At 41.0% G+C, this 13,282-nt stretch overlaps 1 protein-coding gene across 5 annotated transcripts in view; it reads right to left on the bottom strand.

Moving 5' to 3' along the window:
• Positions 1 to 5,388: 5,388 nt before the first annotated feature.
• fgf12a (fibroblast growth factor 12a) overlaps positions 5,389 to 13,282 on the bottom strand; it is a 54,962-nt gene continuing 47,068 nt past the window's right edge. For all 5 annotated transcript variants that reach the window (XM_050033260.1, XM_050033259.1, XM_050033261.1 and 2 more), the window contains 2 exons: positions 10,048 to 10,246; positions 5,389 to 8,254 (listed from right to left, as the gene is read on the bottom strand). In XM_050033260.1, the coding sequence (XP_049889217.1) occupies positions 8,139 to 8,254; positions 10,048 to 10,246 (315 nt within the window). In that variant the 3' untranslated portion in view covers positions 5,389 to 8,138. The remainder of the gene's footprint in view (positions 8,255 to 10,047; positions 10,247 to 13,282) is intronic.

Genomic DNA, 13,282 nt, shown 5'->3' with positions numbered 1-13,282 from the left:
TTAACAAAAACGTATGCTTTGGTGTACTTTTACAGAGTTTTGCAATATGTATACATGTATGTATCAAAATGTATAATTTTCAGCTGCTGCCGCAGTCGGAGGTAGCCTATAAATGCTCAGATGTATTGTCTCTGTGTGTTTTTACATCTATTGTTGCTTTTAATTTGCAGCTATACTTTTAATGAAGCTGACATGTCATGACAGTCAAGAACCCCCCCCTGAAATACCCTGATTGCTTCAATGACGTCATCAAAGCGAAAAAGCAAGTCTGTTGATTTCTGCCACGTTGACGAGCGATTGCAACTGAGCGATGAAGCGATATCAAAGGGGTGAACCGAGCGACAGCGAAAAAAATAAAAAGTCCGGTGTGAACACACCTTTAGTTAAATTAATTATTTTTCCAGCAATATATAAATTGAGAGATTTTACAGCAACACACATGTAATCAATTCTAACCCATACAGTGGTGGCAAAGTTACTAAGTACATTAACACAAATCCTACTAATAAAACATGATGATGACTTCACCAGCTGTAGCATTAAAAGATTAACACAGTATATGTATCACTATAAACCTGCAAAACTGCACGGCTACAGGAATTGTCAAGATATTGTTGTCATAGAAACGAAAACCCTTGTGAGCTTTTTTTTTTGGGGCGCACAGACGCTTCATCCCAGCGCTAGCGCCTTTCTGCCAGAAAAAGGCGCTATGTGGACACAGGGCCTAATGCTGCTAATTAAGCAGGATTGTTTTGGTGTAAGTTGCAGAGTTTTGGAGATATTGACTGTAGAGATGTCTGCCTTCTATTAAATATAATAGAACTAGATGGCACCCAACTTGTGGTGCTCAAAGAACCCAAAAAAAAATACATTTGAAATTCTCAGCAGCAATGTCTCTTTCCAGAAATCATGAACTGGTTACTAAGTAGGAACCATTTTCCTCTTGCCGAACTACACCTGCCAACTGTATCANACAGGGCCTAGTGCTGCTAATTAAGCAGGATCGTTTTGGTGTAAGTTGCAGAGTTTTGGAGATATTGACTGTAGAGATGTCTGCCTTCTATTGAATATAATAGAACTAGATGGCACCCAATTTGTGGTGCTCAAAGAACCCAAAAAATACATTTGAAATTCTCAGCAGCAATGTCTCTTTCCAGAAATCATGAACTGGTTACTAAGTAGGAACCATTTTCCTCTTGCCGAACTACACCTGCCAACTGTATCATTGCCAGTGTTGGGTAAGGGTTACTTTAAAAGTAATCAAAGTACATTACTGTGTTACTTTCTAAAAAAGTAACCAGTTACTTTACTGCATTACTCCCTGAGTAAAGTAACTCAATTACTTTAAAAGTACTTCCAAAGTTACTCCCTAAGAAAAGTAACTCAAACACTTTTAAAGTACTTTTGAGTATTCTACATTTCCTATTGGGCAATGGACCACAGGGCGCTAAGCCTGCATTTTTTTGTCTCCAAAATTAAAGTTATGGACCACTTGCTCTTCACTGAGATCCAATTCTCCCATCACAGCTGTCACTTTGACCAGTAGAAACACAGAACGATCTGCTGCCAAAGACAACTGTATGACAACAACACCCCAGCGTTTTTAATATTTCCTCTAGGGATGTTACCACACAGAGTAAAAGGGGGAAATGATGGTGTGAAACAGCAGAGGCACTTTGTCAACCCACTGAGTTAACGTTACTGTCATTAGCATCAAGCTAGCAAACAATGGTACATCCTCACGGTCGGACATAAAGTAATAACATGAACAAATAGCGGCGGGGCTTTTACTCACCACAGCTGCAGAGGCTCCCAGCTTCATTTGAAACAAACTACATTATAGACGCTCCGTTACCAAAACAATCTAGATTGATAAATAGCTCTACAGGTGAGAGTGAAAATATGTATTTTTGATTTTGGGGTGAACTGTCTCTTTAAGTGTCCAAGGTTGCCTCTTTCATACAGGAGCAAAGGAGGGAAGGTGGGGGAGGACAGGTGGATGTGAGAGGAGTAGCAGAGGCCACAGTTGGAGCTGTAGCTGGGAGGAGAGCAGAGGAGACTGGAGCGGCCTTCAAGCTGTTTGCAGCCCTTGCCCTCCCTGTGTGTATCTAAAGAGATGACCCTATTTGGACTTCCTACTCCCATGGGTGTCTAAATAGCTGACCTTGACTTGTTTCTGCCCTCAGTGAAAGTTAATCACAGAGGTGGATGCAGTGAACAAGACAGCATATTGATTGTGATTAAACGTGACGTGTTTTAACTCAGCGTTCGTAGGGTTACTCACTCAATTTGGTTCAGACTTTTGTGTCTCCTTCAGGGATACTTTTGGTCATTCCTTAACTTTTCATCCAGCACAAATTTCTATGCTCCCAACACTTTGGTTTATGACCAAATCTTGGCATTAACACTGGTCTCAGTTAGTGCTCAGCTTGTTGATATTGACATTGTGAGCAGGTTGCCCAGCCCTTGTAGAGCCACTGGCATGGCTGTAGACTAGTATCCAATTATGTCTTATTGAAGTGAAGAGTACTGTGATGTAAAGATGAATCAGTGATACAGGAAATAAATTGTAATCAAGACTGAAATGGCAAGACGTGTGCACATGAGAAAATGTGTTTTGTGTCAGCACTCACTCCCAGATCGTCAAAGACTAATGCTTTGTCACACCCCTTGACGTCTCATAGTGACACACAGGGCAACCTTAAGTGTATCTATGTGATGCATAGCTGAAACACATTGTGACATAGTAAAGTGTAGGCAACAAAACTACTTCAATCAGGAGAGACTCCATTTAGAGTGAACAATAATTCATCACACAGTGCAGGATAAAGATAAATAGTGGAAGGTTCTTAAGTGATTAGACCCCATCGTGATGTGTATATTAAGTGGGTAGAGATGCCAAGATTAGTTTAGGAATATCCTCCCCTCTGGAGTCTAGACACTGGTGGTGGAAGTGAGGAGAGCTGGCTGAGAATGAGGATGACGGTATGTGGCGCAGGACTGGGCACTGGATGCTGGAAGTCTAGAGTTGAATTGGTTTGAAGGGTTGCATCTGTTCGTCCTGAAATGAAAACTGACAGCAGCAGAGAGGAGAACGGTTTTGGAATATGACAGGAATGATATGATTGGTTTAGGGAGGTCGTGGCAGAATCTGGTTGAATTAATTTAGAGTGACGCCCATAGTCAGTTGATCAAGCACAGGCCGGAGAGTGAGGCAGAGAGATTTGTGAATGAAATGAGAGCGTAAAGACAGTCTTCCTGACTGAACTTTTGCTAAGCCTCATCTGGTTAGGTTCAGAAAAAATGTACAAACATATTTATAAGCAGCCATACAATATTTATCATCCACTGGTAACCTGTCTTTGTCATTATATATAGATTTTGCACCTGACTCTAAGCTAGTTTCTGTATCCTCCTGAGACCTGAACTTTTGTTTGGTATGCATTTTTAATCTCTCCTAGCTATTTGGGATCAGTAGGACCTGATAAGTATAAGAAAACTAAACATAGTCAACGATGATGCCTAATGACCTCAAACAAACCATGAAGTCCCAAATGGCTTCAAACGAGTTCTTCCTAATTAACAGCGTCTTAGCTTGTTTCTGTTGCTAAAATTGGTCAATTTTGTTGCCATATCAAACCACAAACTTTATTAATCAAAACTAAACAAGTTTCAACCATAAAATGAGATCAGGTTTTGTACCTTGTCCATTTTTGTGTTGGGATCGGCTGCAGACTAACTTGGCAGAGATGGCTGCCATCTTGTTTTTACATGGATTAGTGTAATGCGCTCTTACTACCACTAGATGGCACAAAAAAGTGTCCACGAACGAGGACAACAGGTCTAAGTTGAGCAGAATGAAGTATAAGGTCAAGTAAACCCAAAACGTGAGGGTCTCAGGAGGATATTTGCTATATGTTTATATTTGCTACACATTTCGTTTTTCCGCTGTTAATGTAGTTGTAATTGCATTCTTTGTAAGCTGCACTTCTCTAAAATTGTATTGCAACTACTGCATAGCTGAATAAATAAAATTCTTAATTAAAAAAAAAGTTTGTCATGTAACAACACTGACTTTTGGTTTCAGTGAAAACAAACTGCAGTCTTGTGGATGAAAGTCCGGTTTTGTTTGACCGATCCACCTCCAGTCCCTCCCGCCCTACACAGACTTTCTCTTTCTTTATACCAGTGATTCCCAACTGGTCCAGCCACGAGGTCCAGATTTCTCCTTAGTCATTAGTTCAAGGTCCACACAGTTCAATATATTCAACGTCATACTTGCGTTTGGCCATGTCGATGAGCAATTTTGCTGTCTCTGTCATGTAGCTGTCCATTAGTCACTCACTCTACAGCAGGAAACGGCACTTCAAAATAAAAGCTCTGTACTGGAACTTCACTGTAACTCAAAATAAATCGTGTTTCTTACAAACTCGACACATTCGCGAGTCACTTGCGGTCCATTCAGAATGGACGTGCAACCCACTTGTGGACCGTGACCCACCAGTTTGGAACCACTACTTTATACTGTATCAGTTGCTCTCAGCATCAAGTGTTGCCACAGATGGGTTCACAACTTGTGTCTCATATCACATGCCGAGGGGAGAGACAAAGTGGCAGTATTTGACGCCCTGGGAATGAGGGCAGGCTGGTGTTAGTGAACATGTTAAGTGTGTTTATGAAGAGAAAGAGAGAAAGAACATTTTTAGTGAAATGCAGTGGATGAAGAACTTTCCTTTTGCTTCTTTTCACATATTGATTCACCTTTAACTTTCTTTCTTTCTCTTCTCCTCTTCTCTCTTTCACCCCCAATTTCTCTATCTTACTGCGAGCAACTACAAATGTTGCACTCTTCTCGGCTGCTTACTGTAACTGGAAGAAGCACAGAAATAGAAACATACAGTGCTACCCCCACCCAACCCCCCTCCTGTCCTCCAACTCTGCTGTTCTCTGTGCTGCAGCCATCACGCAGGAGAGAAGACAAGCCACGTCCTGAAAGTCAGGGGAGCCTTCATCCTCCTCCTCCTCCTCTTCCTCCTCCTCATTCTCCTTGCAGACGGCACAGAAGGTCTGTTTCCATGACAACGGGAGAATTAAGGGCGAAGGAGCGCCATCCCAAAATGACACATCGGATTTAGGGGCTAGTGAGAAGATAAATCACCCCCGGTGAATTGATAGAGGAAGCGGATTGGATTTTCTTGAATTTGAGACACATAAAATCCCCAAGTTGATGGATTTAGTTTGTCTGCTTATCCCGCCGCTTCTCTTGTTGTTGCAAAGAGTGACATCAATAAAAGAAAAAAAAAAAAGATACTCATAACAGCTGTCAGTCAGGATTAACAACACATTAAATCAATCACTGCGTGTAGGTGAAAGTTTTTGATAACATAGTCTTTATTCTTAAACAATCACTAACTTCATTCTGATTTTTTTTTATTATCAATGCATATTTTTTTTATTTCATCTCACAATTCATAATGCATATATGAGCGTGTTCCAATGCAGTGAAATCATCTGCAAACATAAAAATAATAAATCATACTTAGTATCACATACAACCGAAGCCTTTACTCACCCTTTCATACATCAGTAAACCCCCCCGAAAAGTGCTCTCCTTTACCGCGTTCACATCAGCTATTTTTACCTCCTTGCTGTATTCATCCCTTCCTCAAATCCTCTCTTTCTGCTGTCAACAGTTGACATCGAGTACATCCAATTTCATGCATTGCTTTAAGTCCACATGTATCTCATTTGCACCAATATAAACCTCTATAAAAAGATACTTCTATATGCTGGTCTTGCCTGTTGACTTTCAGTGTCACGTCTAATATACTGTATGTATCAGTGTTATGCTGTAAGTGCTGTGGAAGTTGAACTAATCTACCGTTAGCTCTCGCAGGTAACTTGCACCAGCTGTGGACCCGGGCCCCAGGTAGAACGCCGGATCCACGATAATATATATCACTGCAGGTTTGCTCTGTGCAACTGAATGTGTGCTATTTACTGTACATACCACCAACGTAGCATATCAGATGTAGGAGATAAACTCTCGCTAAAATACTGATCAAAACGTTGCATAAAAAAGTTTTGGACCTATTCTCCCCAAAACAATCTTTTATTCGCTCTCGACTCAAAGTCGAACCAAGCTTACATCAACGGTTACAGTCATGCGATAGTCATGCTTTGTCCCGGCTCTTGTAATCCCTTGTTCTACCTTCCTAGGCTTAGCTGTACACCACCTTTTAATGAAAAAAATACCATCGACCCCGTCCCGACCTCCTTTAACACCACACCGGTGGCCAGGCTTTGTGCAACGGGTGCTGGGCAACAAGCGGCCAGCCTTTTTATGTCTGGCCCCATTCACAGAACAATTGTAGGACTTCCTGAGTTAGACAAACTAATTGGGGATTAGGAATGAGCTATGCAGCGCACACGGGGTACGCGGTGTACCAGTCAATTCACCTTGTTTATACAGCCCTGTCAGCATGTTGATTTATGAAAGAGAAGCTTTCCTCCACAATGCAGCAAATGGCTCATTTCATGGGTCACAAAACCAGGAGGGGTGGAGGCTGTATGGGTTACCATGAAAACACACCGGGAGATACTCTCACCGGGATGATGAGACATCCTCCCCCGAACCTGGCTATATCCAGACGAACTGGTTCCTCCATGAGACATTCTGCTTCCATTGTGACGGGGAAGTTTTAATGATTGTGACCTCATATTGAAAACACTAACAATACAGGTCAGTGGATTATTAAACAGTCAGGCACCCTGTCCACCAGTGTTGAGAAATCTCTAATGCTTTCACAATAAAAGTAACAGAAATAGTCTTGAAAACTCGTCAACACGTGTCCTCGCTGCCGGGCCTGTCAAAACAATTTTTATTATTCGTCTTGCTTAGAAAAAACAGCCTTTTGTCCGTATAGTTCAAAGGCATGAATACTGTTATATGGTTATATTTTTAGCCTAGCGAACAGCAGAGAGAGGGGTCTGTGTTTCTTGAGGTGCAAAATGTGAAGTGACCGTTTTTTGGCCATGGCTCATAGTGCTGATGCTGGTCGTTATCGTCCCCTTGGCTTTTGGAGAGAGTTTTATTCGTTGCCATTTTTGACAAGTTTGGACATCTCTTTACTTAAAACCTAACAATCCTCGCGAATGTTAAAGAGTATATTGAAGCGATATCAAAACAGTTTTCCTTTGACTCAGACTTTTCACATACTTGCGCAACTTTCTTTGTCAGTCTTCTCTACCGACAGACACACCGACCACAGGGATGTGCTGCCAGTTTGTTATTACTATTATTTAGAGACATACTAGACTGCTCTCTATTATATTGCTTGAATCAGTCTTGTCCCGTCATTGCAGTTAGTCACACTTACAGTACACACCTGAGTAAAATACATCCCACCCTAAGCACTCTGTTTCTATTGGAGTCCAACACAGAGAGCTATCAGATACATTCAGTCTTACCCTCACACCGGAGCAGGTAGTGTGACAGTGCATTCAAGATCAAACTATGAGAGAGAAAAAACAGAAGTAATTAAAAAAACCCAACTTCCTTTAGTCTCAAAAACCAAAAGCCAGAATAACTTCATGATAGTAACTGGGATGATAAGATACAACAGATTAGTAATGATGATGATGTTATAGTTATTACTGACAACAATAACACAACAAAGCATATGAGGATGCAGTAGCATTTAGAAAAGAAACCAACGTATGAAAATCGAACATGTATTAAAGCTTGTTTTTCACAGCATAAATTGGAAATGATAGATATTTGTATTTGTGTGAAGAGAGACCACCATTCCTTTGTTTGTTTATCACAGCTTTTTCTCTTTTTTTTGCATAAAATGTTGGTCAAGTCCTGATTGAAAATGTTTTTTTTTCTTCATATATATATATCCTCTGTTTTCATATTAATTCATCTAAAAGGTTTTCACAGGCAAGAGTTCAGTTTTGTTTTTGTTGTCTTGGGTGTACAGTAATATCTCCTCGTCGTCGCAAGGCCCTCGTTTTTTTCAGAGGGGATGGTGGTGCGTATTTTGAGGGGTGGGGGAGAGGTGAGTTTTCCTATGGCCCCTCCCCCTGAGTCAGGTTGAGGCCACTCCCCCTTGCTGGAAACCCCTCCCCCGCTGCTATGTGGAGTCCTGATTAACAGCTTTCCCTCCGTTCATGGTGGGAGTCCCTGAGCTCTTCCTGGAGCGGTGCTTGTCCTCTATCTCATGCATTGACGGCTCCCTGTACATACAAACTGTGGCAGAGATGTAAAGAGAGGAAAGGAGGAAGGAGGGAGAGGAGAGGAGAGGAGAGGAGAGGAGAGGAGACGACAGGACAAAGAGAGGAGGAGCTCAGAAAGGGGACAATGGAGAGCAGATTGAAGAGATGGATGTGCAGACAGAGACAAGGTCAGGTGTGAGGCTGGAGGGACAATTATACCAGGCAGGGAATTAGGGCCAAGTAAGCACATTTGCTTTATCACATTGCTCGACAAGTTTACATGATATCTATCAAACGCTGCTCCGACTAAATATATTGTTAGAGGTGATATTTTAAAAATAAACGTATACTAACCAAAGCTAAATACATGCAAAAATGAATTTTCATAAGTCTGACTGTCAAAACAACAGACTTTAAAGGATCTGTATACAACATTCAGTGCGTAGTATGATTCAGAGTCTGAGCTGGGATTGTCTGCACATGGCTCTCAACATAGCGGTGGCTGAGCCAGCAGCTAGGCATTGTGCTAATAGCCTGAACAGTGCTAAAGATGGCAACAGTGCTGACAGAATTAATGTGGGAGAGAACCGCAGGGTGGGTGTTTCACTTTCATGACAAAAGTTTTTTTTCTCTTTTTGCTTTGAGTTAGATGAGAAGATAGATACCACTCTCATATTTAAGCTAAATATGATTAAGGTTAGCAGCCAACTGGCATAACTCAACATAAACATCGGAAATGGGGAAGCTTGCCTGGCTCTTTGAAAAATTGAGTCCACCTACCAGCACCTGAATCTCACTCAGAAACCCGTTATATTTCTATGTATTTCTAATTTGATTCATTCAAAAATATTTATTGACTTTGGTTTTGGCATGGACTGAACAAACAAGATATAACCTCTTCGTGAGATTTAGAGGAGCTGGTACGCGTATTATTCCCTACCTCTACATGTTTTCCATGGGTATGCCAATGCTAAGCTAACTAGCTGCTGTCTGTGGTTTTATATTTAGCAAACAGATATGACAGTGGTATCAACATTTATCTTACTGTGCTCAAGAAAATGAATAAGCAGAATTTCTTAACAATTCCTCTAATAAGTCATCAGATCCTATTATTCCCATTCATGTCATTCCAGTTTTGTTTCTGTAGATATTAAACATAAAAATGTACAAAACTATATGAAAAAAGACTATACTAGAGGATTCTAAGCCTATTAATTGAGTACTTAAAATTAGTGCCAGCACTAAAATATAAATTGTTTATTCATTGAAATCGTCAGGGCAATCACTGTTCCACTAATTATAATAATGGGACTTTCAGATATATTAAAACTTGCTGGGGATGTGTAATCCATCAGAGTAAATGCACAGCAGTGTCACTGCAAGATCATTTGTTTCCTTATTAAAGTTTAATAATATCTGAAACTAAAAGTCCTCGGCTTAATTGAGATGCTTTAAATGCAAGAGTTAAGCTTTTTTCCCCACGTTTCTTGATTGTTTTTCAGGTTTGGTTTGATGAGAACAAGATTTAAGAATCTAAAGCTTTACATCTGACAAATTTCAAATATTTTGTGCCTTAGGATGCACAGGTTTTTAATCACCACAGGCGCTACAAAAACTTTAACAGTGCCTGATTAAAGGCCATAAGTAAATAATTAGTTTTCATACCACATTGTCATGTAAGTGGTAGGAAATCTGCACTTTTTTTTAGAATGCTTTCTAAAGTAATTACCAGCACAGTATAGCCAATTTATAATAATTAGGAAGTACATGCATCACCACACAAAAGAATCAATTAAAAGTTGTTCCATGAAACAAGCTTTCTCATACCTTCAATGGGCCTGGGCACAAAGTGCGACGAGGGCTTAGTCTTCTTGACCCGGTTGCCCTTCATGACTTGTCCCTCCTTGGTGAGTCCGAGGAACCAGGCCCGACCCGACTCCTGTTGCCGGTACACAGTGGACGAGTAGATCACATAGTAGTTCTCAAAAACAGACTCCTTGAACTTGCACTCTGGTGTGAACATCTCCTGAAAGCAAAAAAAAGACAGAGACTTGAGGACATAGATACACGTGTGTGTTTTGAACTCCGCTGGTGCATTTAATTGAAATTCCGCCCCCCATTTATTGTCCAGACAGCGTCAGGAATATGTGAGTGACAGCAGAACTCCTGGCCAATGAACAAGCTGAGAGGCGGCATTTCAAGTGAATGCACGAGCAGAGTTTAAATACATATGCTTGCCCAGGTGTGTTACTCGTCTGTGTGTGAGACTGTTTATGCACAGGTGTTTCAAATACAAAGGTTTTCACGATAATGTATGTCTAGGAATTACTGAGCATACGACAAGATAAGTAAAAAAACAGAGTTACAGGGGGTAGTGGTAATAATCTCACCCTATGAAATGAGACAACTTTTCAAAACCCTGATTTGTCATCAGCAGTCGTTGATTGCATTTACATAAACAGACGCAACCATGGAAATAATGGTGTTATTATGGTAACATTTATCATTAGTATGATGGAGATAGGAAAGCATGGGCGCTCGTGATTTGTTCACAACTTCTGTTTCACGCTATCAGTAAACTAAAAAGTCATCAAATAAAAAAGAACTTGGAATGTGACATAGAGATAGATTAAAAGTGTAGGATATCTTGGCCATGATTTCTCATAACACTTGGTTCGGAGTCTTACAAACATCCATTTAGAGTGGCATGTAGCCTAGACACTTCCCCCTGCCCCTCTATCCCAAAAAGAAAAAGAGGATACCCTACCCCTCGACGTGAGCACACAAAATGGAGGGTCAGGGGCAAGGGATGTATTGGGATGGGGGTTTGGATTATACTGCACAGGCTGTGTAAGAATTTGTGAAAAGATGTTTGTTTTAAAAGATTATTTTTGGGGCATTTTTGCCTTTAATGGATAGAACAACAAAGTGTGTGTAGGGGGAAAGAGGGGGGGCAGTGACACGCAGCAAAGGGCCACAAGCCACCCGGGCTGCAGCAGCAAGGACGAAACCTCTGTACCTTGGGTGCCTGCTCTAACCACTAAGCCACTGATGCCCCAAAAAGGATGTTTTAATGTAGTTTTGCTGTTGTTAAATACAACCCCCTTTTACTTTAGTATATCAAGAATTTCCTCTGCTTTTGGAATCTTCCTTCACTGTGGAGGCATGTGAGAAAAACAAAGTTTTCTTTCCCAATTCAAGGAAACACAGAGTGAGTAACTGATATACAAATAATCATTTTGGGGGTGAAGTATTCCTTTAAGGAACGCCTACAGTACAAATGATTACATGCATGCACACAAAATCAATTTTGGTATCCACATAAAGTGAAGATCACATGCAGACACAGCCAGAAACGAAACAGATGGATGATTTTAATAAAGTGTAATATCAGGAGAAAAAAAAGAAAGCTGTGTCCATCTCACTCTGCCAATATTGGCTCTCATCACAAGCATGTGTACAATGCCAAGGTCAGTAAACATACTGTATTCTCTCTGTCTCCCTCGCACACGCACGCACCCTTGGAATCTAAGTAACGATAGTCTTATTAGAATAATGTTGAACAATGGAAGATTGCTATCTCTCGGCTTCATTATCAAAGCAGCAAGTCAAGGAGAAAGTCAAGGGGACACACAGGAGGTGGAGAGGACTGACAGGAAAAATGGAACGTGCCAGATATTGGATACACTGTCGGGACTGAGCGGGTGCCAGATTATTGTCGTGACAGTTTAGGACAGGAAACAATGCTCTTGACTTGACTGTCTAACCCCTAACAAATCTAAAATGAATTAGTGTGGCTAATTTAAATGAAGATAATGGTGGCGCTGATGTTTTTAACTAGGCAGAAAAATGTGTCTATACTTCTCCCAAATGAAATCTATACCTAATAAAGCAGGTGAGCTGATAAACTTGCGCTGACAAGATGAATGCTAAACCTCACCCCCCCTTACCCCTCATCTCTCCTCTCCTCCTCGTCTGAATGCTTCCCGGCTGCGAGAGGCCAAATTAAAAAACTAGCGCCAGTCAGTTTGAAGGGCGGGGAAGTCGTGTGTGTCAAAAATAGATGCTGCTGATGTGGAACAGCTGGCTCGCTGGATGTTGTTATGTCTTTGTACTGTGTGTATGTGTGTTTGGGTTTCGGTGCTGTATTTCATTCATTATATCTCCTGCAGGGTTCTGTGACCTTTTAAGGTTGTCCAGTTGACTGACAGCCCAATTCTGCTTCCTGCTGGAGGTGAGTGTTTACGTGTTTGTGTGTGTGTGTGCCAGTGAGAAGGAATGGAGTGGGAAAGCCTTTAAGAGAGTTGAAGATTGAAGGTGAGGCTGAGAAATTTTGTGTTAAAGGGTTGGGTCACCCAGATTACAAAAAACCCCAAACGTATTTTCTCATTAACCTGTTAGTTTTGATTTTATTTACCCAGGTTTTGAAATATCCTCTGAGTTCTCTGCCTCCACAGTGGAGGTGAAAGGAGTTTTGCTTGTGATGTTTAAAGCAAAGAAAAATTTTCCACAGCAGTGTCTTTCCAGAAAAACACGCTCTTAAAGCTGTGGGTGATTTTCAGCGGCTACTTTCTTTTGAGGAAGTAGAAGCAATGAAAACTGTTCACAGTGAGGTCTGTGGATTATCCAAAGTAAGAGTGACACTGCCTTTGAAAGGAATTGTTGCTGTTGGCTTTTTTCTTATGTCATTTTTCAATACATTCCATTGTACTGGACTGGAGGCAGAAATCTCAAAGAGAGCTGTATCTCAAAACCTGGGTCAACTAAACGTATCTATCTGCATCACAGGTGTCAAACTCATTTTAGTTTATCAGTTTGATCTCAAGTGGGCTGGACCAGTAAAACCATTGCATAATCTTCTTACTATATAACGAAAACTCTGTCTGTGTGTCTGTTCCACGTTTTTTCTCCTCACTGACTTGGTCAATCCATGTGAAATTTGGCACAGTGGTAGAGGGTCATGGGAGGATGTGAATGAAGCAATATTACATCAATTGGCCAAAGGGGGGGCGCTATAGCAACCGATTGAAATTGCAAACTTTGAATGGGCATATCTCAGCCC

Source organism: Epinephelus moara, chromosome 21 (genome assembly GCF_006386435.1).
Source record: "Epinephelus moara isolate mb chromosome 21, YSFRI_EMoa_1.0, whole genome shotgun sequence".
Classification (NCBI taxonomy): domain Eukaryota; kingdom Metazoa; phylum Chordata; class Actinopteri; order Perciformes; family Serranidae; genus Epinephelus; species Epinephelus moara.
The sequence above is the reverse complement of the archived record's forward strand: the minus strand, read 5'-3'. Positions and strand labels throughout refer to the sequence as shown.